General features: G+C 36.7%; 1 protein-coding gene across 2 annotated transcripts in view; it reads left to right on the top strand.

The window, feature by feature from the left end:
- Positions 1–27,085, top strand: part of CFAP299 (cilia and flagella associated protein 299) — a 697,187-nt gene that overhangs the window by 42,513 nt on the left and 627,589 nt on the right. For both annotated transcript variants that reach the window (XM_055297202.2, XM_063611178.1), the window contains one exon: positions 18,708–18,838. In XM_055297202.2, the coding sequence (XP_055153177.1) occupies positions 18,708–18,838 (131 nt within the window). The remainder of the gene's footprint in view (positions 1–18,707; positions 18,839–27,085) is intronic.

Raw genomic sequence — 27,085 nt, 5'->3', positions numbered from 1 at the left:
GAACCAGAGTACCAAGAGCAAACAAACCCCAAAGCTAGCAGAAGACAGGAAATAACCAAGATCAGAGCTGAACTGAAGGAGATAGAAACATGAACAACTCTTCAAAAAAATCAACAAATCCAGGAGCTAGTTTTTTGAAAAAAAAATTAATAAAATAGATAGACTGCTACCTAGACTAGTAAAAAAAAAGAGAGAGACAGAGAGAGAAGAATCAAATGGACATAATCAGAAATGATAAGGAACATATCACCACTGATCCCGCAAAAATAAAACCATCAGATAATATTATGAACACCTCTTTGCACAGAAAATAGAAAATCTAGAAGAAATGGATAAATTTCTGGACAAATACGCCCTCCCAAGACTGAACCAGGAAGAAACTGAATCCCCGAGTAGAACAATAACAAGTTCTGAAATTGAAGCAACAGTAAACAGCCTACCAATCAAAAAAAGCCCAGGACCAGATGAATTTACACCTGAATTCTACCAGAGGTATAAAGAAGAGCTGATATCATTTCTAATGAAACTATTTCAAAAAATTGGAAAAGGGGAACTCCTCCCTAACTCAGTTTATAAGGCCAGTATTATCCTGATACCATAACTTGGCAGATATACAACAAAAAAAGAAAACTTCAGTCCAATATCCCTGATGAATATCAATCCAAAATCTTCAATAAAATACTGGCAAACTGAATCCAGCAGCACTTAAGAAACCTTATCCATCACAGTCAAGTTGGCTTCATTCTTGGGATGCAAGGTTGGTTCAACATAGACAAATTAATAGATGTAATTCATCACATAAACATAACTAAAATAAACATGATTATCTCAATAGATGCAGAAAAGACCTTCAATAAAATTCAACATCCCTCTATGTTAAAAACTCTCAGTAAACTAGATATTGAAGAAACATACATCAAATAATAAGAGCAATATATGTCAAACCCACAGACAATATCATACTGAATGGGCAAAAGCTGGAAGTATTCCCCATGAAAACTGGCACAAGACAAGGATGTCCTCTCTCTCATTACTCCTATTCAACATAGTATTGAAAGTTCTGACCAGGGCAATCAGGCAAGAGAAAGAACTGAAGGGTTTTCAAATAGTGAGAGAGGAAGTCAAATTATGTTTGTTTGCAGATGACGTGATCCTATATCTAGAAAATCCCATTGTCCCAGCCCAACAGTTTCTTTTTGTTATTATTATTATACTTTAAATTCTAGGGTACATGTGCATAACGTGCAGGTTTGTTACATATGTATACATATGCCGTGTTGGTGTGCTGCCCCCATTAACTAGTCATTTACAGTGGGCATTTCTCCTAATGCTATCCCTCCCCCCTCCCCCCAACCCATGACAGGCCCCCATGTGTGATGTTCCCCTCCCTGCGTCCAAGTGTTCTCATTGTTCCATTCCCTCCTATGAGTGAGAACATGCAGTGATTGGTTTTCTGTCCTTGTGATAGTTTACTGAGAATGATGGTTTCCAGCTTCATCCATGTCCCTACAAAGGACATGAATACATCCTTTTTTATGGCTGCATGGTATTCCATGGTGTATATGTGCCACATTTTCTTAATCCAGGCTATCATTGATGGACATTTGTGTTGGTTTCAAGTCTTTGCTTTTGTGAATAGCGCCACAATAAACATACGTGTGCGTGTGTCTTTATAGTAGCATGATTTATAATCCTTTGGGTATGTATCCAGTAATGGGATGGCTGGGTCAAATGGTATTTCTAGTTCTAGATCCTTGAGGAATGATCACACTGTCTTCCACAGTGGTTGAACTAATTTACACTCCCACCAACAGTGTAAAAGCATTCCTATTTCTCCACATCCTCTCCAGCATCTGTTTTTTCCTGACTTTTTAATGATTGCCATTCTAACTGGTGTGAGATGGTATCTCATTATGGTTTTGATTTGCATTTCTCTGATGACCAGTGATGAGCATTTTTCATGTGTCTGTTGGCTGCATAAATGTCTTCTTTTGAGAAGTGTCTGCTCATATCCTTTTCCCACTTTTTGATGGGGTTGTTTGGTTTTTTCTTGAAAATTTGTTTAAGTTCTTTCTAGATTCTGGATATTAGCCCTTTGCCAGATGGGTAGATTGCAAAAATTTTCTTCCATTCTGTGGGTTGCCTGTTCACTCTGATGGTAGTTTCTTTTGCTGTGCAGGAGCCCTTTAGTTTAATTAGATCCCATTTGTCTATTTTGGCTTTTGTTGCCATTGCTTTTGGTGTTTTAGACGTGAAGTCCTTGCCCATGCCTATGTCCTGAATGGTATTGCCTAGGTTTTCTTCCAGGGTTTTTCTGGTTTCAGGTCTAACATTTAAGTCTTTAATCCATTTTGAATTAATTTTTGTATAAGGTGTAAGGAAGGGATCCAGTTTCAGCTTTCTACATATGGCCAGCCAGTTTTCCCAGCACCATTTATTAAATAGGGAATCCTTTCCCCATTTCTTGTTTTTGTCAGGTTTGTCAAAGATCAGATAGTTGTAGATATGTGGCATTATTTCTGAGGGCTCTGTTCTGTTCCATTGGTCTATATGTCTGTTTTGGTACCAGTACCATGCTGTTTTGGTTACTGTAGCCTTGTAGTAGTTTGAAGTCAGGTAGCATGATACCTCCAGCTTTGTTCTTTTGGCTTAGGATTGACTTGGCGATGCAGGCTCTTTTTTGGTTCCATATGAACTTTAAAGTAGTTTTTTCCAATTCTGTGAAGAAAGTCATTGGTAGCTTGATGGGGATGACATTGAATCTATAAATTACCTTGGGCAGTACGGCCATTTTCACAATATTGATTCTTCCTATCCATGATCATGGAATGTTCTTCGATTTGTCTGTGTCCTCTTTTATTTCGTTGAGCAGTGGTTTGTAGTTCTCCTTGAAGAGATCCTTCACATCCCTTTTAAGTTGCATTCCTAGGTATTTTATTCTCTTTGTAGCCATTGTGAATGGGAGTTCACTCATGATTTAGCTCTCTGTTTGTTTGTTATTGGTGTATAGGAATGCTTGTGAATTTTGCACATTGATTTTGTATCCTGAGACTTTGCTGAAGTTGCTTATCAGCTTAAAGAGATTTTGGGCTGAGATGATGGGGTTTTCTAAATATACAATCATGTCATCTGCAAACAGGGACAATTTGACTTCCTCTTTTCCTGATTGAATACCCTTTATTTCTTTCTCTTGCTTGATTGTCCAGGCCAGAACTTCTAACACTATGTTGAATAGGAGTGGTGAAAGAGGGCATCCCTGTCTTGTGCTGATTTTTAAAGGGAATCCTTCCAGTTTTTTCCCATTCAGTATAGCCCAACAGTTTCTTAAGCTGATATGCAACTTCAGCAAAGTCTCAGGATACAAAATCAATGTGCAAAATTGCTAACATTCCTATACACCAACAACAGGCAAGCAAAGAGCCGAATCATGAATGAACTCCCATTTACAATTGCTACAAAAAGAGTGAAGTACCTACGAATAGAGCTAACAAGGAAAGTGAAGGACCTCTTCAAGGAGAACTACAAACCTCTGCTCAAGGAAATCAGAGAGGATACAAACAAATGGAAAAACATTCAATGCTCATGGATAGGAAGAATTAATATTGTAAAAATGGCCATGCTGCCCAAAGTAATCTATAGATACAAAGCTATTCCCATTAAGCTACCATTGACATTCTTCACAGAATTAAAAGAAACTATTTTAAAAAACATATAGAACCAAAAAGAGCTCACATAGCCAAGACAATCCTAAGCATAAAGATCAAAGCTGGAGGCATTATGGTACCTGACTTCAAACTATAAGGCTACAGTAACCAAAACAGCATGATAATGGTACAAAACCAGACACATAGAGCAACAGAACAGAATAGAGAACTGAGCAATAGATCAGAATAGAGAAGATAAAATAAGACCACCCACCTACAACCATCTCATCTTCGACAAACCTGACAATAGCAATGGAGAAAGTATTCCCTATTTAATAAATGGTGTTGGGAGAACTGGTTAGTTATATGCAGAAAATTGAAACTGGATCCCCTCTGTACACCATATACAAAAATTAGCTCAAGATTGATTGAAGACTTAAATGTAAAACCCAAAACGATAACAACCCTGAAAGAAAATCTAGGCAATAACACTCAGGACGTCAGCATGGGCAAAGATTTCATGATGAAAACACCAAATGCAATTGCAGCAAAAGCAAAAATTGACAAATGGAATCTCATTAAAGAGCTTTTACATAGCAAAAGAAAATTAGAGTGAACAGACAACATACAAAATTGTAGAAAATTTTTGCAATCTATCCATCTGACAAAGGTCTAATATCCAGAATCTGTAAGAAAGTTAAACAAATTTACAAGAATAAAACAATCAATCCCATTAAAAGCTGGGCAAAGGACATGAACAGACACTTCTCAATGGTAGACATTCATGCAGCCAACAAACATATAAAAAAAGCTCAACGTCACTGATCATTAGGGAAATGCAAATCAAACCACAATGAGATACCATCTCGCGCCAGTCAGAGTGGCATGAGTGAGAACTTGGCCATCTGCAATTCAAGAAGAAAGTTCTCAGAAAAAACCCAACCTGCCAACACCTTGCTGTTCGACCTTCAGAACTGTGAGAAAATAAATTTCTGTGATTTGAGCTACCCAGTTTGTGGTATTTTCTTGTGGGAGCCCTGGCTCCCATATATATGAAATACCTAGGAATCCCAAACTAATATAGCAGCAAACACATGTTTGCCTAAAATCCCATCTTTATTTCAGGTGTCTAAAGGTGATAAACTAAATAACTTTTGCTTCTGCATTCCATGGACTACACACACAGACAGATATGAGCCACATAATTTATTTTATAGAGTTTTGACCTTATACAACATGAGAGCTGTTTACACGGTTGATGAAAGACTGTTTCTTTGGTGTCTGGTCCTGGAGCCTGAAGTCACACTGAGACCTGCAAGGATAACCTAGAATCCATGAGGACAGACTGAAACATCTGTCAGGTGCTTGTGACCCTGCCTGCCATACAATTTTGATGGTAGGGGCATTCTGCAGGAGAAGCTGGCACCTTTAGTCACAGAGCTAACCATGCACTTGACACAGAAGTTGGAGAAGCTTAAGGAAGAGAGCCTCCAAAAGCTAAAACAATATTGCTGCTCCTTCGCTTCTCCTTTCTAAATGTATTACAAATGTCTCTTGTGGTTCACCCTGACATGTAACTATCCAAGGAAGTAAAATTATGGGAAATGAAGTTTCAGCTTAGATAATTTGATGCAATACAAATTCACTACATATGCCATGTTTTAATATTTCACATGGAGAATATGTTTATGTCTGACTTGTATGAATAAAAATTAGCACAAATAAAGGATGAGAGTTTCTCAAATGTTACAGGACATGCATAGCCGTGACATCAATTTTTAAAAAGCAAAACAAAGTAGAAAGCTGAAGACTAATTTTACTTATGAACTGAATGAAAGAAATTTAAAATGAATCCAAGAATATATTAAGAAATAATAATGTCAGAGTGAGAATAGTATGATTTGTTATAGGACTGCAAAGGTGAACTCATGATGTTAAATGTAAAAAGAAAAAAAGATTATTTCTATAGATGAAGAAAAAGCATAGATAAGATTCTAAAGCCATTCTTACTATAACTTGATAAGGAGTATTTTCAAACACTTACAGAAAACATCATACTCAGTGTTTAAACACTTGAATGGTTAGCATTAGAATTAGAAACATGATAAAAATGGTTGCTACTACTAGTAATGTTTTATTGGCAGTCTAGCTGTGCAGTGCTGCAATTTAAGGAAAGTGTCATAAATATTTGAAAAGAGTCAGAATATAATTACATATAGGCAATATTATTATCTACAATGAAAGTACAAGAAAAAATGCTGAAATCCTATTATAACAAATAAGTGAGCTTAGAAAGGAAATTGAAAATTGAGTGAAAACAACTCTGTTCACCAGTAATGAATAAGATAATAACAAAAGACATAAACAAAAATGAACACAGCCTCAGTAACCTGTGGGGCAATGTCAAACAATCTAACATACATTTAAATGGAGTCCAAAATCAACAAAGGGAAGGAAGGAATAAAATACATTTTAAATGGTAATGGCTAAACAGTTTCCAAATTTTATGAAAAGTGCAAACCCACAGAGTCAAGAAGTTCAATGAATTCCAAGCAGAATAAATGCAAAGAAAACCACACGAAGGAATATTTTAGTAAAATCACTGAAAACTAGTGATAAAGAGAAAATCTTAAAAACAAAAGTAAAAGAACACATTATAAAGTAAACCAAAGACAGGAATGACTGAATATTACCCAGCAATCCCATTACTGGGTATATACCCAAAGGATTATAAATCATTCTACTATAAAGGCACATGCACATATATGTTTATTGCAGCACTATTTACAATAGAAAAGACTTGGAACAAACCCAAATGCCATCAGTGATATACTAGATAAAGAAAATGCAGCACATATACACCATGGAATACTATGCAGCCATAAAAAAGAATGAGTTCATGTCCTTTGCAGGGACATGGATGAAGCTGGAAGCTGTCATTCTCGGCAAACTAACACAGGAACAGAAAACCAAACACCGCATGTTCTCACTAATAAGTGGGAGTTGAACGGTGAGAACACATGGACACACAGAGGGGAATATCACACACTGGGGCCTGTCGGGAGTGGAGGGAAAGGGGAGGCAGAGCATTAGGACAAATGGCTAATGCTTGTGGGGCTGAAAACCTAGATGATGGGTTGATAGATGCAGCAAACCACCATGGCACATGTATACCTATGTAACAAAGCTGCCTTTTCTGCACGTGTATCCCAGAACTTAAAGTAAAAAATAAATAAACAAAAAAAAGAAACAATGCAAGCCATAGAAAAATGAATGGCATCTTTAAAGTGCTGAAAGATTTGAAAAAAAGTCAACCTAGAACACTGTATCAGAAGAAAAGAGTAAGGTGAGATAATTTATTTTTCCAGCCGGGATAATTTGTTGTTAGCAGATATATATTACTAGAAATGTTTAATGAAGTTCTTCAGGTTGAAGGAAAATTATATATCAGCAGGAAACTTGGATCAAAATGAAAATGAATGAAAAGCACCAGAAATGCTAAATATGTGAATACAAATTTTTTTCTCAGTTTTATATTTCTTTAAAGATTATTGGTTTTTTAAAGAAAAATAATGACATTGCACTTTGTGGTTTATAACATGCTGCACAGAAATACAATATGAAACAACAATAGCACAAAAGATAGCAGAGGATAATGTTGCAATGGGTTCTTGAAATGGTGTAATATTATTCGAAAGTAGAATGTAATAAGCTAATAATTCTTCTTGTAAATCACAGAGTACCTGCTGAAAAATAAAGTAGACATATAACTAAAAACGTAATAGTGCAGATAAAATGGAAATAAGAAACAAAAAACAGAAAGCAAAAATAATCAAATATCAAAGCAAATGGGACTAATAAGAAAGAGATAACAAGGTAGTATATTAAAACCCAACCATACTGAAAATTACATTAAATGAAAATGATCTAAACATTTCAATTTAAAGGCACAGATGGTCAGAATAGATAAAAGTTCAAGAGCCATATGTGCTGTCCCACCTTAAATATAATACAATTTAATGTAAGTGTATTAACATTAATAGATTAATAATAAAACATTAAGAATATTAATGTTATATTTATAGTAATATATTAATAACATTAAATTAACAATATATTAATGTTAATACATTAAGTGGTTTTATAATTAATGATTTATTAATCATTAATTATGATTTATAAATAATGTTAATATAATGTTAATTTTATATTAACATTAATTGATAATTTTAAATAGATTAAAAGGATGGGAAATATGTATTATACAAGCATAAAGAAAAGGAGAGTTATAATGTCTATATTAATATCAGGAAAAGTAGACCTTAGAACTAGAAGTATTTCAGGGAAAAAGAAGGACTTTTTAATATAGATAAATGAGTCAGTCAATACATTTTAATAAACATTTAGCTTACATGCCTCATACCAGATTCTCAAAATGCATTATGCAAAATTGATAAGGATTGAAAGAGTAGACAAATTCACAATTGTTTCTAGAGACATAAACATTCCATTTTCAGTAACTGATAGAACCAGAAGTTAGAATAAATGTTAAGTATGTAAAAGATTTAAAGAGCAGTCAAAGGCCAGGTGCAGTGACTCACGCCTGTAATCCCAGCACTTTGGGAGGCTGATGTGGGTGAATCATTTGAGGTCAGGAGTTCAAGACCAGCCTGGTCCACATGGTGAAACCCCGTCTCTACTAAAATACAAAATTTATGCGAGGACAGTGGTGCACACCTGTAATCCCAGCTACTTGGGAGACTGAGGCAAGAGAATCCCTTGAACCCAAGAGGTGGAGGTTGCTGTGAGCCAAGATTGTGCCAGTGCACTCCAGCTTGGGCGACAGAGTGAGACTCTGTCTCAAAAAAAAAAAATAAATAAAAGAGCAGTTCACAAAACAATAGAATACCTATTCTTTTCAAATGCACATGGGGCATTTATGAAGAGGGACTATATGCAGGGTCATAAAACAAGTCTCAATACATTTAAAATACTGAAATCATACAAAAGTATATTCTGTGATCACAACAGAATTAAAACTAGAAATGAGCTATAGGAATATACCCCTCAAATTCCCCAATATTTGGATAATAAACAACATAGTTCTAAATAACCCAACGTCAAAAAAGAAAAGAAAAATTAGAAAAAAAATTTGATTTGAGTAAAAAAGAAAACAAAATATATAAATGTTTGTTGGATATACATAAAGGAATCTATAGAGGGAAATTTACAGATTTAAAAGTTTATATGGGAAAAGGAGAAAGGTCTAGAAATTGATAGTAGCTTCTACCTTAAGAAGCTTTAAAACAATACAAATTGAGTCCAAGCAAGTAGACAGAAGGAATAACAAAGAGCAGAAATCAGTGAAGTAGAAAATTGAAAAAAAATAGAGATCAATGCTATCAAAAATTACTCCTATAAAATATCAATAAAATTGACAAACCCCTTACTAGGCTGATTGTAGTCACCCTAAACACCTCTTCCAAAGTCATACTCCCTTCTTGGGGCAGTTCTCTTTAAATTACTGCTTATTGTGGATAAAAAGATGTGGCCACTTTAATCAATTTGGGTCATCTCGAAAGGACCATCCAACTCCAGAGCTGCTGAGGCCCTGGGTTATAAATTATCTCACTGTCCAATCCTGCTTTCTTCACCCCTCTGGAAGTGCAAATTCTGAGAGTGCTCTCCAGTAAATTTTCTGCACACAAATCCGCATCCCAAAGTCTGTTTTGGGGAGACGCCTCCTGCTGTAAGCTTATTCCAAAAATGTCATATTGTTTTAACATTAAGAAATCTGGTATTATAAATTATCCAGATTGCCAAAAATTAGTAGAAGATGGTATTTGAATATGCCATGCTTTCTGACACTCCCAACTCTAACCTTTCTATCTTGAGTCAAGTAGCTGTTCCTGGAAGCAGTTAGCTTGATACAAGTGAAGCTTGAAATCTGTGGAGGTCAAACAAATTGTGGTGGGGCTTTCTCCCTGGGCAGGTTGAGAGGGCAGTATCTACACTATCTGTGATACAGTTGAACGAGCAGAGAAACTAATTAATAGTACAGAATAGAAATAGAGAAATCACCTCTAATATACTTAAGAATTGAGTATACAGAAATGTAAAATTTCAAATTAGTGGAGAAAAGAAGCAATACTTAACACTGTTTCAGCTGTGTCTTTTGGAATAAAAAAACTTTTTGAATAAGTAAAAGTATTTCTCTTTCAACACCAGGCACCAAAATATATCCTAAATGCTTTGAACATTTTGGAGTAAGAACTATTAAGAGTTTCGGGAAAACAATGACCCAGGAAGACTGTTTGTAGATATTTTGCAGACGCTTATTTAATATATTTATTACACACACAAAGTTGTTACTAGTTAGTAATAAATGAGCAAAGGGTTCATTTAATAATTCAAAACAATTCAAAAGGAAGAAATGCACATGACTGATAAATGTGTGAACAGATGGTGAATCTCACTAGTAATCAAAGCAATACAAATCAAATTAGGATTTCATATCATTTTCATTTCTGAGGAAGGCAGTGACCTGAAGGCACAATAATAAATTATTAATATGTACAATATCTGTCCTTACAGATTGTTTGGAATATGTAATCACTAAAGTTTTATTGTATATATACTTAATGGAAAGGTGTTCAAGATGTACTGTTAAATGTTGAAGAAGTAGGTCATGAGAGATTTTACATAGCATGATTCACTTTTTTTGGTAAAATGTTTAAATGATCAAATCTGCAAACTTTTCAATGACCTTTATTTGAACTTTATTAATTACAACATATTTTAATTTTTAAAGCATATATATGACTTTTTTTTCACTTTTATTTCAAGTTCAGAGTTATGTATACAGGTTTGCTATATAGCTAAAAGTGTCATGGGGATTTGTTGTACAGATTATTTCTTCACCCAGGTATTAAACCTAGTACCCATAGTAATTTTTCCTGATCTTCCTTCTCCCATCCTCCTCCCTGTGATAGCTGCCAGTGTGTATTTTTTCCCTCTATATGTCCATGTGTTCTCACTGTTTAGCTCCTACTTTTAAATAATAACATGTGATATTTGATTTTCTGTTCCTGCGTTAGTTTGCTAAGAATAATGGTCTCCAGCTCCATCCATTTCCCTGCAAAAGACATGATCTTATTCATTTTATAGCTGCATAGTGTTCTATGGTATATATGTACCACATTTTCTTTATCCAGTTGGTAATTGATGGGCATTAAGATTGAATCTAGATTGATTCACTATTGTGAATAGTGCTGCAATAAACATACATGTGCATGTATCTTTATAATAGAATGATTTATATTCCTTTGGGTATATGCCCAGGGATGATATTTCTGGGACAAATGGTATTTCTGTTTTTAGGTCTTTGAGGAATTGCTGCACTATCTTCTACAATGATTGAACTAATTTACACTCCCACCAACAATGTGTAAGTGTTCCTTTTTCTCCGCAAGTTTGCCGGTATCTGTTATTTTTTGACTTTTTAGTAGTAGCCATTCTGATTGGCATGAGATGGTATCTCATTGTGGTTTTGATTTGATTTGCTTTTCTCTAATAATCAGTGATGTTGAGCTTTTTAAAATGTGATTGTTGGCCACATGTATGTCTTCTTTTGAAAAGTGTTCATGTCCTTTGCTTTTTTTTTTTTTTTTTTTTTTTTTTGAGATGGAGTCTCGCTCTGTCGCCCAGGCTGGAATGCAGTGGCGCGATCTCAGCTCACTGCAACCTCCGCCTCCCGGGTTCAAGCAATTCTCCTCCCTCAGCCTCCTGAGTAGCTGGGATTACAAGCGTGTGCCACCACACCTGACTAATGTTTTGTATTTTTAGTAGAGACTGGGTTTCACCATTTGGACAGGCTGGTCTTGAACTCCTGACCTCGTGATCCATCTGCCTCGACCTCCCAATGTCCTTTGCTTTTTAATGGGGTTGATTGTTTTTTTCTTGTAAGTTTACGTTCCTTACAGATGCTGGTTATTATACCTCTGTTGGATGCATAATTTGCAAAATTTTTCTCCTATTCTGCTTAGGCTGTCTGTTCACTCTGACGATAGTTTTTTCTCCCATTCTATAGGTTGTCTGTTTGCTCTGATGAAAGTTTCTTTTGCTATGCAGAAGCTCTTAGGTTAATTAAATCTCATTTGTCAATTTTTGCTTTTGTTGCAATTGCTTTTGTGATTTCATCATAAAACCTTTGCTTATGGCTATGTCCTGAATGGTATTGCCTAGATTTTCTTCTAGAGTTGTTACAGTTTTGGGTTTTACATTTAAGTCTTTAATCCATCTTGAGTTAATTTTTGTGTATGGTGTAAGGAACAGGTCCAGTTTCAATTTTCTGCATATGGCTAGCCTGTTCTTCCAGCACCATTTGTTAGATAGGGAATCCTTTCCCCATTGCTCTTTTTTGTCAGGTTTGTCAAAGATTAGATGGTTGTAGACATGTGGCTTTATTTCTGAGTTCTCTATTCCGTTCCATTGGTCTATGTGCCTGCTTTTGTACCAGTACCATGCTGTTTTGTTTACTGTAGCCTTGTAGTTTGAAGTCAGGGACCATGATGCCTCCAGCTTTGTTCTTTTTGCTTAGGATTATCCTGACTATATGAGCCCTTCTTTGGTTCCATATGTATTTTAAAATAGTTTAATTCTGTGAAAAATTTCAGTGACAGTTTAATGGGAATAGCATTGAATCTATAAATTGCTTTGGGCAGTATGGCCATTTTCACGACGTTGATTCTTCCTATCCATGAGCATGAAATGTTTTTCCGTCTGCTTGTGTCCTGTCTAATTTCCTTGAGCAGTAGTTTGTAGTTCTCCTTGAAGAGTTCCTTCACCTCCCTTGTTAGCTGTATTCCTAGGTGTTTTATTCTTTTTGTGGCAATAGTGCATGGGAGTACATTCCTAATTTCTCTCTCTGCTTGTCTGTTGTTGGTGTTTAGTAATGCTTGTGATTTCTGTGCATTGATTCTGTATCCTGAGACTTTGCTGGAGTTGCTTATCAGCTTAAGAAGCTTTTGTGCTGAGTTGATAGGATTTTCTAGATATCAGATCATATAACCTGCAAACAAAGACAATTTGACTTCCTCTCTTCCTATTTCAATACGCTTTATTGCTTTCTCTTGCTTGGTTGCCCTGGCCAGAACTTCCAATGCTGTGTTAAATAGGAGTGGTGAGAGAGGACATCCTTGTCTTGTGCCAGTTTTCAAGGGGAATGCTTCCAGCTTTTGCCCATTCAGTATGATATTGGCTGTGGGTTTGTCATAAATGGATTTTATTGTTTCAAGGTATGTTCCTTCAATACCTGGTTTATTGAGAATTTTTAACATGAAGGGATGTTGAACTTTATCCAAGGTCTTTTCTGCATACTATTGAAATAATCATGTGGTTTTTGTCTTTAGTTCTGTTTATGTGATGAATGATGTTTATTGATTTACATATGTTGAACCAACCTTGCATCCCAAGGATGAAGCCAACTTAATTGTGGTGGATAAGCTTTTGATGTGCTGCTGGATTCAGTTTGTCAGTATTTTATTGAGGATTTTTGCATCAATGTTCATCAGTGATATTTGCCTGAAGTTTTCTTTTATTGTGGTATCTCTGCCAAGTTTTGGTATCAGGATGATAGTGGCCTTGTAGGATGAGTTAGGGAGAACTCTCCCCGTCTTCAATTTTTTGGAATAGTTTCAGCATGAATGGTACCAGCTCTTCTTTGTACATCTGGTAGAATTCAGCTGTGAATTAATCTGATCCTGGGCTTTTTTGGTTGGTAGGCTATTTATTACTGACTCAATTTCAGAACTCATTATTGGTCTATTCAAGGATTCAAGTTCTTCCTGGTTCAGTCTGGGGAGGGTTTATTTGTCCAGTAATTTACCCATTTAATCTAGATTTTCTAGTTTATGTGCATAGAGGTGTTCATAATATTCTCTGATGGTTGTTTATATTTCTCTGGGGTTAGTGGTTTTATCCCACTGTTGTTTCTGATTGTGTTTATTTGAACCTTCTCTCTTTTCTTCTTCATTAGTCTAGCTAGTGGCCTATTTTATTAATTTTTTCAAGAAACCCAGCTTCTGTATTTGTTGATCTTCTGAATTTTTTTTGTGTGTGTCTCAATCTCCTTTAATTCAGTTCTAATTTTGGTTATTTCTTGTCTTCTGCTAGCTTGCTTTGGGATTTGTTTTCTCTTGATCCTCTTGTTCTTTTAATTGTAATATTAGGTTGTTAACTTTAGATTTTTCCAACTTTTTGATGTGGGCATTTAGTGCCATAAATTTCCCTCTTGACACTGTCTTAGTTGTGTCCCAGAGATTCTAGCATATTGTACCTTTGTTCTCTTTAGTTTTAAAGAGCTTCTTGATGTCTGCCTTAATTTCATTATTTACTGAAAAGTCATTCAGGAGCAGATTATTCAGTTCTCCTGTAATTTATGATTTTGATTGAATTTTTAAGTTTTGATTTCTAATTTGATTGTGCTTTGGTCCAAGATATTGTTGGTTATGATTTCAATTATTTTGAATTTGCTGAGGAGTGTTTTACTTCTCATTATGTGGTCGATTTCAGAATATGTGACAGGTGGCAATGAGAAGAACATACATTCTGTTATTTTGGGGTAGACAGTAGATATTTATCAGTTCCATTTGATTTAATGCTGAGTTTAGGTCCTGAATATCTTTGAAATTTTCTGTCTCGATGATCTGTCTAATATTGTCAGTAGAGTGTTAAAAATCTCCCACTATTATTGTGTGGGAGTCTAAGTCTCTTTGAAGGTCTCTAAGAACTTGCTTTGCGAATCTGGGTGCGCCTGTCTTGCGTGCACATATATTTTGGATAATTAAATCTTGTTGAATTGAACTCTTTCCCATTATGTAATGCCCTTCTTTGTCTTTTTTTATCTTTGTTGGTTTAGAGTCTGTTTTGTCAGAAACTGTGATTGCAACCCCTGCTTTTTTCTATTTTCCATTTGCTGGAAGATTTTTCTCCATTCCTTTATCTTGAGCCTATGTATGTAATTGCTTGTGAGACTGATCTCTTGAAGACAGCAATGGGTTTTGGTTCTTTATCTGGCTTGCTACTCTATGTCTTCTAATCGGGACCTTTAGCCCATTTACATTCAAAGTTAGTATTGATATGTGTGGATTTGATCCTGTCACCACAGTTTTAGCTAGTTATTTTGCAGACTTATTTATGTTGTTGCTTCATAGTGTCACTAGTCTATGTACTTCAGTGTGTTTTTGTAGTGGCTGGTAATGGTCTTTCCTTGCCATATTTAGTGCTTCCTTTAGGAGCTTTTATAAGTCAGGTCTGGTTGTAACAAATTCCGTCAGCATCTGCTTGTCTGAAAAGGATCTTATTTCTCCTTTGTTTATGAAGCTTGGTTTGGCCAAATATGAAATTCTGGTTTGGATTTTCTTTTCTTTAAGAATGTTGAATATTGGCCCCTAATCTTTTCTGGCTTGTAGAGTTTCTGCTGAAAGGTCTGCTGTTAGTCTGATAGATTTACCTTTGTAGGTGATCTGATGCTTCTCTCTAGCTGCCCTTAACAGTTTTTCTTTCATTTTAATCTTGGAGAATCTGATGATTATGTATCTTGGAGATGATCTTCTTGTGAAGTACCTTACTGGGGTTCTCTGCATTTTCTGAATTTTAAAATTGCCTCCTCTAGCTAGATTGGAGAAGTTCTTTTGATGATATCCTGAAATACATTTTCCAAGTTGCTTCCATTCTCCCCATCTCTTTCAGGGACACCAATGAGTCATAGATTCCATCTCTTTACTAATCCTATATGTCTCAGCGGTTTTGTTAATTCCTTTCATTCTTTTTTCTCTATTCTTGTCTGACTGTCTTATTTCAGAAAGCCAGTCTTCAAGCTCTGAGATTCTTCCCTCCACTTGGTCTATTCTGCTATTAATACTTGTGATTACATAATGAAATTCTCATATTGTGTTTTTCAGCTCGATCAGGTTAGTTACATTCTTTTCTCTACTGTCTACTTTGTCTGTCAGCACCTGCATTGTTTTATCATGATTTTTAGCTTCTGTGCATTGGGTTTCAATATACTCCTGTAACTTCAATGATCTTTGTTCCTATCCATATTCTGAATTCTATTTCTGTCATTTCCGCCATCTCAGTCCTGTTCAGAACCCTTGCTGGAGAAGTGATGTGGTCATTAAGAGGAAAGAAGGCATTCTGGTTTTTTAAGTTTTCATCATTCTTGTGCTGATTCTTTCTCACCCTTGTGGGCTTATGTACTTTCAATTTTTGAGGTTTCTGACTTTGGGATGGGTTTTATTTTTCTTTTCTCCTATTTGATGACTTTGAGGGTTTGGCTATGGTATAAAGTGGATCCAGCTGACTGGCTTCATTTCTGGGAGATTTTAGGGGGCCAGTGCTTACCTGCCAGCTCCTGGACTGTGTGCTCTAAGTCTGGGGGACTTGTATTGGGCCCTGACTTTATTCTCTTGCTCCTTGAGGTTTGGAATTCACTGAACTGGGGGAGCAGGGTGAAGTGTGGCAACCACAGCAGAGTGTAGCAGGTGCTGAGGTGCCTGCCTCCCTGCAGCACTCACCACAGTGACAGAGGCAATGCAGCTGGAGGGGGAGTGAGCCCCTACTGGAGACTGTGCTGGAGACGGTGTTGGCTTGAGGAAGGTGTGCTGGTGGGTACAGGTCTAGGTGCCTTCTCTCTGCCCTGCAAGCAGGAGTCATGATACTACTTTTGTTTAAAGAAATCCAACACACCCACACACATGTCAGGAGCAAGGATTGACAGGCTATACCCCAAGATGTCAGTGATTATCTCTGAGTGCTAAGATCATAGTGATATATGATGTGGATGATATGTTTGTCCTATATCTTTAGGTTTTCCACAACAATAATGTATTACTATTGTAAGTAGAAATAGATGAAATGAATTTAGTAACACTCATTTAGTTGATAGGTAAGTGGCCAGCCACTAGCCTTCTGATTGTTATAGATTTCACATTTCTGAATCCTAGGGCAGATAATGTAAAAAGGGTATGCAATTTTTAAAAAACAAACTTTCCAGTGGACCTATAGATTTTATTTTCCAATTCAAGTCTATCTACCTTATATTTGGTGGATAATTCTTCTGGATTCTGGCAATATGAGACCTGCCAAGTCTTAGAGTTTGTCACTGAGACTTTGTCTTTCTTTGTGTCCCTTAAATACATTATTTTGGGGGTTGGGAAAAAGTTGTGTTCGAATATGCAAGTCAAGATTCCATTTTAAGCCAAATCCCCCAAGAAAGTCTCAGATTCCTCAGATAACCTTGGGCATTGTACTTCCTTTGGGCTAGTAGCTTTGCTCTTAACTAGTATATTTTGAGACATACAAGAAATACGTTGTCATAATGGACAGATGACTCATGATTCCACCAGTTTAGGTTATGATAATGGTAAGTGAGGCAATCAATATCGACTTTCAGTTTATTTTCTCAATAGATCATGCCATTTCTTGCAATATATTTTAGCACTGGTGAGTCCAGAATTGTCCAAATGATTTTGTGTAACCCAGTTAAAGCACACAGGGATACAAAATTCACTCAGTATACAAAATAAATATAGCAAATTGTAAGTAATCTTTATTATACAAAATTCTATGTTTGACCACAAGGAATTTATATTCCTACAGAAGAGTCCCACAACCTCACTGAGCTGAAAGTCCTTTCTACAAATTCACATTTAGAAATGTATTTAAGAAAATTCTTACTCAAATGATCTCACTTTTGTAAAATTAATCCCCAAATCTGCATCGGTATTTCTATTAAAGATTAATTCCACTAGGTGGAGATATTTGTTCAGTTTTGTGGTTCACACTAAAGGATACAGGAATAGAGAAATCTATTAAGCAAGGGAGTGTCTCAGAAACAAGAATAATAGCCTTGGGCCTTCCAAGACCTGTTGCTTTGCATTGTAATCATTTGGCAAATGTATACACATTGCTTCGTGGAGTTTAGTATTTGCTTTTAATGATTATAAAAGAAAAGTGGCAGGTTTCTAGGTTTACAGTATATAATTTCTTATTTTGTTTCAATATTTATAACTTGAACCACTATGGTTTGAATAGACTGTTAACTAGACATCTTAAGTTTTCTTCTTTAACTGTTAGACAGTTCTTGCATTCAACAGCGATATAGTAATTAGGTCTTAATAATAAAATAGATTCTGTTTTCACTATGTTTTAGATATTTTATATTTAATTAAAATGATAATGGCCACTATTAATATATAAATACTGTTGTTTAATACTTTAATCTTTATACTAATAGCTTTATGAAAAATGGTACCTTGTCAAATCATGGGGAAACAATTTTTTTAAGTATACCATGCAACTGACAAAGATGTATGCGATAATTCTTAAAGTAAGAAAAGTGTAAGGCCTAAAATACTGGGAAGTTTTTTTTTTTTTTCAATTTGAAGTTTTTTTGTGGTGATCTTGGGTTTCTACTTTTCTGTTTTTATTGGTACCAACATTATATGGAAACAATCTTCATAGTTAAGTAAGAAATTCATCTGCTCCTCTTTATTTTGTATTTGAAGTTATAATGTTCTGTGCCATCAGTTAATTGACTTCAAGGAAGTAAGGCTCTAAAACATTGAGCTCTCTCGAAGCAGCTGGTTCTTTTTTTTTTTTGTGCCATCGGTTTTTAAAACGTCTTTTGTGTATGAGTACCATTGTCTCTATTTTTATTGTTTTAAAGATACTCTATTAATTACCTACAGCTGTTCTCATAAATTGATTAAAAACACAACAGACTTTTGTTCTCTAATCCCTCAGAGAAAAATTAGCAATTGACATTTTCTTTTTTTCATCTTAAATATATGGGAAAGGGAAGACTAAATAAGATGTGTATAAATGTATTATTAGAAAAATTCTAGTTTTTTATATCTAATAGATCATGTCTAGTTTTTAAATACATTTAATTTTTCATTTAAAGCAATTGCTTGGTATACATTGCAGATGTAAGATGTAAGTAAGTAAAAGTAGTATGTCTCATTTGCCCACTCACCTAACAACTGATTTTCTCTCTAGGATGAAACGCTTGCCCGCCAGTTGGTGGAGCTAGGTTACCGAGGGACTGGAGAGAGAGTGAAAAGGGAAGATTTTGAAGCAAGGAAAGCAGCTATAGAGATTGCAAGACTGGCTGAAAGAGCTCAGCAAAAGTAAGCGTCCATGTTCCAAATCCAGATTTTATGTTATATTCTAGACCTCTGGAGTAATTCGATTTCATTTGCATTGTTTAATTTAGAAGCGCTGGCTGGAGCAGGTAAAACTTGGAATATCCTAAACATTTGTTCTGCAGATGAGGAACTGAAGCAACTATAATATGCTTGCACTAAAGCCACATGCAACTTCAAGCTACTAATTTGAAATATAAATACCAAAATATGGTCATCATACCAATAAAGTCTTGTTAAAAAGTAACTTGATGTTATTGGTTTTATACATTTATATACTAAAAATATGAATGACTTTTGCCTTAGAATTCTTTGTACTTTGAGGTCTGTAAATCTTTAGTATCATTTATGTTCTCACATTTTTCTAAGCATTAATTCATTCAACTTTTTAATAATCACTAACTTTTGTTTATATGCCTAATTTATATATGTTAGTATATAATATGTGGTTATATTAAACATAAATCTAATGAAATATGTTAAAACATATAATGAAAGAGATATATTCCTAAGGCGAACTGCATCAAACTTGTCAGGCAATTTTATAAAGACCTAACTAGTTGACAAAGTAATAATCTATTTCATTTTTAAAAGTGGATCATTAAAGTATAAATGTTGGGGAGGATAATTACTTAGAAATCAGTATACTATCATTGGATAACATCTTTAAAATTACTCAGTAATTATGAGCATAAATTTCCCAGGTACACATTATAAACAATAACATTGTAGTGGAATGTGCTTTGGTCCTGGGAATATGCAATCAGAAGTGGCCATTCTAATGGTAATTGTGTTTTCAGAACCATAGTATACTGAAGTTTAACATACTGATATTTGGGAATATGTTAGTTTTCTATTGCTGCCATAACACATTATTACAAATTTGATGACTTAAAATAACACATTTCTGGCTGGGCGTGGTGGCTCACGCCTGTAATCCCAGTACTTTGGGAGGTGGAGGCGGGCGGATCACGAGGTCAGAGATGGAGACCATCCTGGCTAACACAGCGAAACCCCGTCTCTACTAAAAATACAAAAAATTAGCCGGGCGTGGTGGTGGGCGCCTGTAGTCCCAGCTACTCGGGAGGCTGAGGCAGGAGAATGGCGTGAACCCAGGAGGCGGAGCTTGCAGTGAGCCGAGATAGCGCCACTGCACTCCAGCCTGGGCAACGGAGAGAGACTCCGTCTCAAAAAAAAAAAAAAACCGCACACACACACATTTCTTTTTTCATTGTTCTGTCCATACAGTGTGGCTTGGCCGGGCCCTCTGCATAGTATATCACAAGGTTGAAATCCTGGTGTTGGCTGGATGGCATTCTTGTCTGGAGGTTCTGAGGATGCAACTGCCTCCACGTTCAGTTAGGTTGCTGGCCAAATTCAATTCCTTATGATTATATGGCTGAGTTCTCTACTTCCTTGGTTGTCATTTGGGGGCTGGTCTTTGCTCCTAGAAGCTGCTCATGTTTCTTTTTAAGCTTTCCCACTCCCTCCAGCAACAGTGGGTCAAGACCCTTTTACCCTTCAGATTTCTCCAACTTCCTCTTCAGAAGCTTCTTTCCTGACTCTGGTCCAAGAAATATCTCTCCTTTTAAGGACTTATGTGATTACACTATGCCCATCTAATGATCCAGGATAATCTCCCTGTTTTAAAGTCAATAATATTTATTATATCATCAGCAAAGGCCCTTCGTTTGTTATTTCTTCAACTTTTAAGTTCAGGGTTACGTGTGCAGGATGTGCAGGTTTGTTATAGGTAAACATGTGCCATGGTGGTTTGTTGCACAGGTCATCCCATCACCTAGGTATTAAGCCCAGCATCTATTAGCTATTCTTCCTGATGCTCTTGCTTCAACCAAGCCCCACTCTGACAGGCTCAGTGTTTGTCATTCCCCTCCATGTGTCCTGTCCATGTGTTCTCATCATTCAGCTCCCACTTAGAGGTGACAAAATGCAGTGTTTGGTTTTCTGCTCCTGTGTTAGTTTGCTGAGGAAAACGGCTTCCAGCTCCATCCATGTGCCTGCAAAGGACATCATCTCATTCTTTTTATGGCTGCATAGTATTCTATGGTGTATATGTACTGTATTTTTTTTATTCAGTCTATCACTGATGAGCATTTGGGTTGATTCATGTCTTTGTTATTGTGAACAGTGCTGCAATGAACATATACATGCATGTGTCTTTATAATAGAATGATTTATATTCCTTTGGGTATATACTCAGTATTGGAATTACTGGGTCAAATGCTATTTCTGTCTCTAGGTCTTTGAAGAATTGGCAAATGGTTGAATAATTTACACTCCCACCAACAGTGTAAAAGTGTTGCTTTTTCTCCACAACCTTGCCAACATCTGTAGTTTTTTGACTTTTTAATAATCACCATTCTGACTGTCGTGAGATGGCATCTCATTGTGGTTTTGATTTGCCTTTCTCTAATCATCAGTGATGTTGAGCTTTTTCTTATATGTTTGTTGGCTGCATGTATGTCTTCTTTTGAAAAGTGTCTGTTCATGAAGCAAAGGATCTTTTGGTATGTAATGCAACATATTCACAGTTCTTGGGATTAGAGAATGGATATCCTTAATCCCATTAATGTGAGAAAGGGGCATTCTGCTTATCACAGGTAATTTATGTAAAATCTCAGGAATTTACCGAACATAGTTATTCACTATCAACTTCTATTTTTGGAAAATTGAAATGAGGCTACTTTTCTGTGTACAATGTAATGTTTGAAATGTGTCTTATGTAAAACATCAGGGAGAGTCTTCTTTTTGTGAGAATCAATAAATGTCTATCAGTCAGGAGCAGAAGTGGAAATATTTTTGTGAGATTTTACAAGGAATTCATGTAAATTCACATGCGATTTTATGAGTGATATAACCTATTTCATATCAAGAGGAGTTATTCATGTCTAAAGTCTAAGTTCTATCCACATCACATGTCCATTTTGTGTTTGAAGATCAAAGTAGGTATTTCCTCTATGCAATAGTCTCTTTAACCAGTCAGAGCTGGAAGTCATCAGGCTACTTATAAGCCAGTTTTGGGAGACTAATCCCCATTCAGAGCTGCTAGAATTTGAAGGCCCTTTCATCTGCACATCTTCTCTGGTTGCCTTTGTAATGGGATGAGTAACATATGTTGCTTTTTGCCCCATGTGGTAGTCCATTCCCTTCCAGGTTCATTTAGTGTTGTTGACAGCAGGGCCAGCAGATGGTGTCCTAGAGCCAAATATGTCCTGTGCCTATATTTGTTGGAGGATCACTTTGAAATATGCATGAACATCTGACTGCCTGCCAGCTGGCAACTTGGAAACACTTGGTTCCACTATCAGATCATCTCACATTAACTTCTTTAATATGCTGGTGAGCAACTCCAAGTAGATCACAATTCTTTGGTCTAGCAATCACAGAGCACCTATTTCAAGAAGTGCTGGTATCTAGGAGTATGTTAATTATTCACAACAGCTTCGTAGGGCAAAAAGTCTGGAGAGATGAAAGTTAAAGATATCAGGAAGGTATATTTTGATTAGGGATGTTCAAGAAGAAGGCAAAAATGTTAAAAAATTATTTTGGGCTTCTATTCAGTCTTTCACAAATATAGACAACCATAGTGCATTAGGCTCTATGCTGTAGGCTCTAGGAATACAATAGAAAACAAGACTTAGTTCTCACCCTCAAGAAGCTTGAAGACTAGAGAAATGAAAGGCATTACATTGTTGGTGGGAATGGGAAATGGAAAACAGTTTGGCAGGTCTTCAAAAAGTTCAACGTAGAGTTACTATATGACCCAGCAATTCTACCAAACACATATTCAAGGGAATTGAAAACCTAAGTCCACTTAAAAACTCACATACAAATGTCAATAGCAGTATTATTCATAGTAGTTAAAAGGTAGAAATTGTCCAACCCATCAACTGATGAATGGATAAAAAATTTGGTACCTAAGTGTAATAAAATACTATTGAGTCATCAAAAGGTATAAAGTAGTGTTACATGCAACAACATGAAAAACCTTGAACACATTAGGCTAAGCAAAAGAGGCTAGGCAAAAAAAGACTACTTATTGCATGATACCATTTATATAAAATGTCCAGGATCAGTAAATTTATAGAGACAAGTAGATTCATGGTTTCCAAGGGCTGGATGGAAGGGAGATTGGACAATGACTACTATTGAATATGAGGTTTCTTCTTGGTGTGATAAAATGTGTAACTAGACATTGGTGATAATTGCATAACTTTGTACATATACTAACATCTATTGAATTGTGCACCTTTAAAGTGTGAATTTATAGTATGTGATTTAAATTTCAGTTCAAAAAGACAATTGCAATGGAAGATGGTAAATGCAATCGTAAGTACTATGGCAACATTTTGAAGTAATACGAAGTCAAGATTTGTGAGGGGACGTGAAGAACAAGAAAAATTCTTCTTAATGTTTGACCACTAAATTGATTCTTAAAGGCTCAATTGGAGTTAATCAGGCAAAGAGGGGTGTGAGTGAACACATCCATTTTGCCTCAATCTTATGATAAAGTCCCCTTATTCACAAATTATTTTCTTTACTTCTTTGTCTTAATTTGTACCTGTTCCTTCACTAAGGCCTTTTTTTCTCCAAAAACTATACCAACTAGAGACACCCATTTCAACATTTACTGGGTTGGTATCCAAAGTGATGATGTGGGGCAGGGGCAGGGGCAGGGGCAGGGTCAGGGGATAGAGTAGATTCTTCATTCTCCTAGCTTTCTCATCCTTTGCTTCAAAATCATCTGTGCTCCACTATTATATAGACATCTCTGATTTCTTCTCCACTGAGATCCATGCCACTGGTTATAGTAGCCATAAGACAGAAGCTATACAGGTTGGAAGAAGGGATGGGAGTAATTTAGCTGATACTCATCTGTCAGGACAGGGAATTCTCTCCCCCAAGGACTGGCCATGGTTTTCTTGCATAAGTGCCAGATAATTTCTATTTATAGTGAGAAGTTCAGCTGATTGCCATGTGGTGGAGAGATGGAACTTCAATGTTCGTGACACACATTGACTATTGTGCTCCTAGAGCCCAGTGAGTAGTTATAACTGAGTCATCCCTCAGGCTGGATACTTTCCTGGATGAGCTTGTAAGATCATCAGTTCTTCACTTTGGGTCACCTTATCTTATTGGGAAATGAATTCACCCCTCTTAAAATTGGTTCTGAGATAATGACCTTATTTTGCTAGAGCACAGTATCTGAAATGCAGATGATCGGAATAAGTGGTAGCCCTGATGGATTCTATAATTGTACTGGTTAGCTATTGCCATCTTCTTGGAAGACTATTAGATGAGTCTTTGGGAATTACTGTAAGGATTCACTTGATAGGAGTCTCAGATGCTGTATATACATGGATCCCTATGATCTTTTTGTACTTGATGAAGAGGGTTTCTATGGTGATTTAGAGTAAGGTTCTTATACCCTTTATTCTCAAGTATATCTGGAATAAAATGTAAAAGCTGGATAAATCTCCAGCCTTTCTTAGGCTATTCAATCTGGTTAATTTAGCATCTGTTAAATTCTATTTTCTGGTATAATGTATAGTTATCTCCTTCAATTTGTTTTTAACTATAGAAGGTAGAAATGTCTGTTAACTTTTAAAATACTTTTAATTTTATGGAGATAAGCACTTTGGGAGGCTGAGATGGGAGAATTGCTTGAGCCCAAGAGTTCAAGACCAGCCTGGGCAACATAGTGAGACCCCAAATCTTAAAAAAAAAAATTATGGTGATGAAGTTGGATAAAATTCCAGAGTTTGTTTTATATAAGAATGGCTTTATCCTGTCAACCTTGTTTTATTTTTGTATATCATTTTATGATAAAAACTGAATATCATATACTTGAGAATTAAATGAGAAAATTTATGTATTTTCAGTGTTAGGTGAAATAACTTCAACTTTTTGCTTAGTATCTTATTTTTAAATAGTTATTCTCATGGTTTGTTGCCTTCAAACCAAAACAATACAATTGTGATTTGTTGCAGATTAGCATCTCCAGGAAGCAGACAATGAGAATTAGGAGTGCACAAGGTTTGTTGAGAAAGCAACACCTGTGAAAGGAAAAGTGAGGAAGCAGGACTGAGCAGGGTCAGAGCCCTAACCTCAAACTTTCAGAGAATCTCTCAGCACAATGGAGGGCACCACAGTACATGTTATCCCACATGGGGTGAAATAGCCAGGCCTTAGTATCTCCACTGTACTCATTGGCTGGAGACCACTAAGAAAAGTTGAGGCCAATCTTGAAAGGGTTAAAAGCTGGAGGCTGTCAGCTCACCAAGCTCCTCGCAGCTGGCAGAAATTCCTTTTTACAAGGTATATCTGAATGATGCATCTTGTAACATACAGATCTACTTCATGTGCACATGGAGCAGCTCCTCCAGAGCACCAAGGCCTCTCTTCATGAGAGGAAACTCACAATAAAGTCAATGGGGTGAGCTACCGGCCCTATCATTTCATAATCTTCCTCTTCCACTATCCATTCTAAATCTCCTGCCTTTGTCTATCATCTTTCCAGGATTTTGTGATGTGATCCAAAATCCTTATTCGTAAATGGCCTGAGGCCCTTATCTTCCTTCTCTACTCAGGCCCATGTTGATACATTTGTCATTCTCATTTAAAATTTAGGAACAGCGTATGAACAGATGCCTAGGTGGTTCACCTGAGTTTGCCATGTATTATTCCCTATCCCCATTCTGTAACTGCAGTCCTTCTTTTTGCTGATCAGCATCAGTTACTCTACAAGATCATGTCTCCTTTTCTTGCCTGCTGCTTCCTGGGTACAAGATGCCCAAGGTGCCTAAGTGGCAGCCATAGCTTGTAGTTCAGTGAGACACTTTCTGTTTTCCTTGGTGAGTATCCTAGTGCATGCACGTCGGTTTTGAATAGTATTGCTGCTGAACTGGAGATTCAGTGGTGCCTTCAGTGAACATTCCAGCACTTTTAGCTGACAGCTTCTGGATAGTGCATGCATAATATGGCCAGAGGACCCCATATTCATGAACACTCTCCTGTACCTATTTTCTCTACAATGGGTGCATCAGTTCATTCTTATGCTGCTATAAAGAAATATCTGAGACTGGGTAGTTTAAAAAGAAAAGAGGTTTAATTGGTTCATGATTCTGCAGGCTGTACAGGAAGCATGGCAGCATCTGCTCAGCTTCTGGGGAGGCCTCAGGAAACTTACAATTATGGCAGAAGGTGAAGGGGAAGCTGGCACTTTACATGGCCAGAGCAGGAGGAATAGAAAGGTGGGGAGGTGCCACACACTTTTAAACAACCAGATCTCATGAGAATTCACTATTGCAAGGAGAGCACCAAGGGGGAAATCTGACCCCATTATCCAATCACCTTCCACCAGGCCCCACCTTCAACACTGGGGATTACAATTTGACATGAGATTTGATGAGGACACAGATTCAAACCATATTATTCTGTCCCTGGGCTCCCCAAATCTCATGTCCCTCTCACATTGCAAAATACAATCACGCCTTCCCAACAGTCCCCCAAAGTCTTAACTCATTCCACCATTAACCCAAAAGTCCACAGTCCAAAGTCATCTGAATCAAGGCTAGTGCCTTTTGCCTATGAGCCTGTAAAATCAAAAACAAGTTAGTTACTTCCAGGATACAATGGGGGATAGGCATTAGGTAAGTACCCTTGTTCCAAAAGGGAGAAATTGGCCAAAAGAAAGGGGCTACAGGCCCCATGCAAGTCTGAAACCCGACAGGGCAGTCATTAAACCCTAAAGCTCCAAAATAATCTCCCCTGACTCCATGTCTTACATCCAAGGCATGCTTATGCAAGGGGGGGTCCCAAGGCCTTGAGCAGCTCCACCCCTTTGGCTTTGTGGATTCACCCCCACAGCTGCTCTCATGTGCTGGCATTGAGTGCCTGTGGCTTTTCCAGGCACAGGGTGCAACTTTTGGTGGCTCTACCATTCTGAGGTCTGGAGGATGGTAGCTCTCTTCTTACATCTCCACTAGGCACTGCCTCAGTGGGGCCTCTGTGTGAGAGCTGTAACTCCACATTTCCCTTCCTCACTGCCCTAGAAGAGGTTCTCCATGAGGGTTCTGCCCCTGCCACAGGCTTTTGCCTGGACATCCAGGCTTTTTCATATATCCTCTGAAATCTGAGTAGAGGTTCCCAAGCCTCAACTCCTCCATTCTGTGCACTTGCAGTCCTAACACCACATTGAAGCCATCAAGG

This window comes from Symphalangus syndactylus, chromosome 10, assembly GCF_028878055.3.
Source record: "Symphalangus syndactylus isolate Jambi chromosome 10, NHGRI_mSymSyn1-v2.1_pri, whole genome shotgun sequence".
Lineage (NCBI taxonomy): Eukaryota > Metazoa > Chordata > Mammalia > Primates > Hylobatidae > Symphalangus > Symphalangus syndactylus.
Note: the sequence above shows the minus strand (reverse complement) of the source record. Positions and strands in the feature narration are given on the sequence as shown.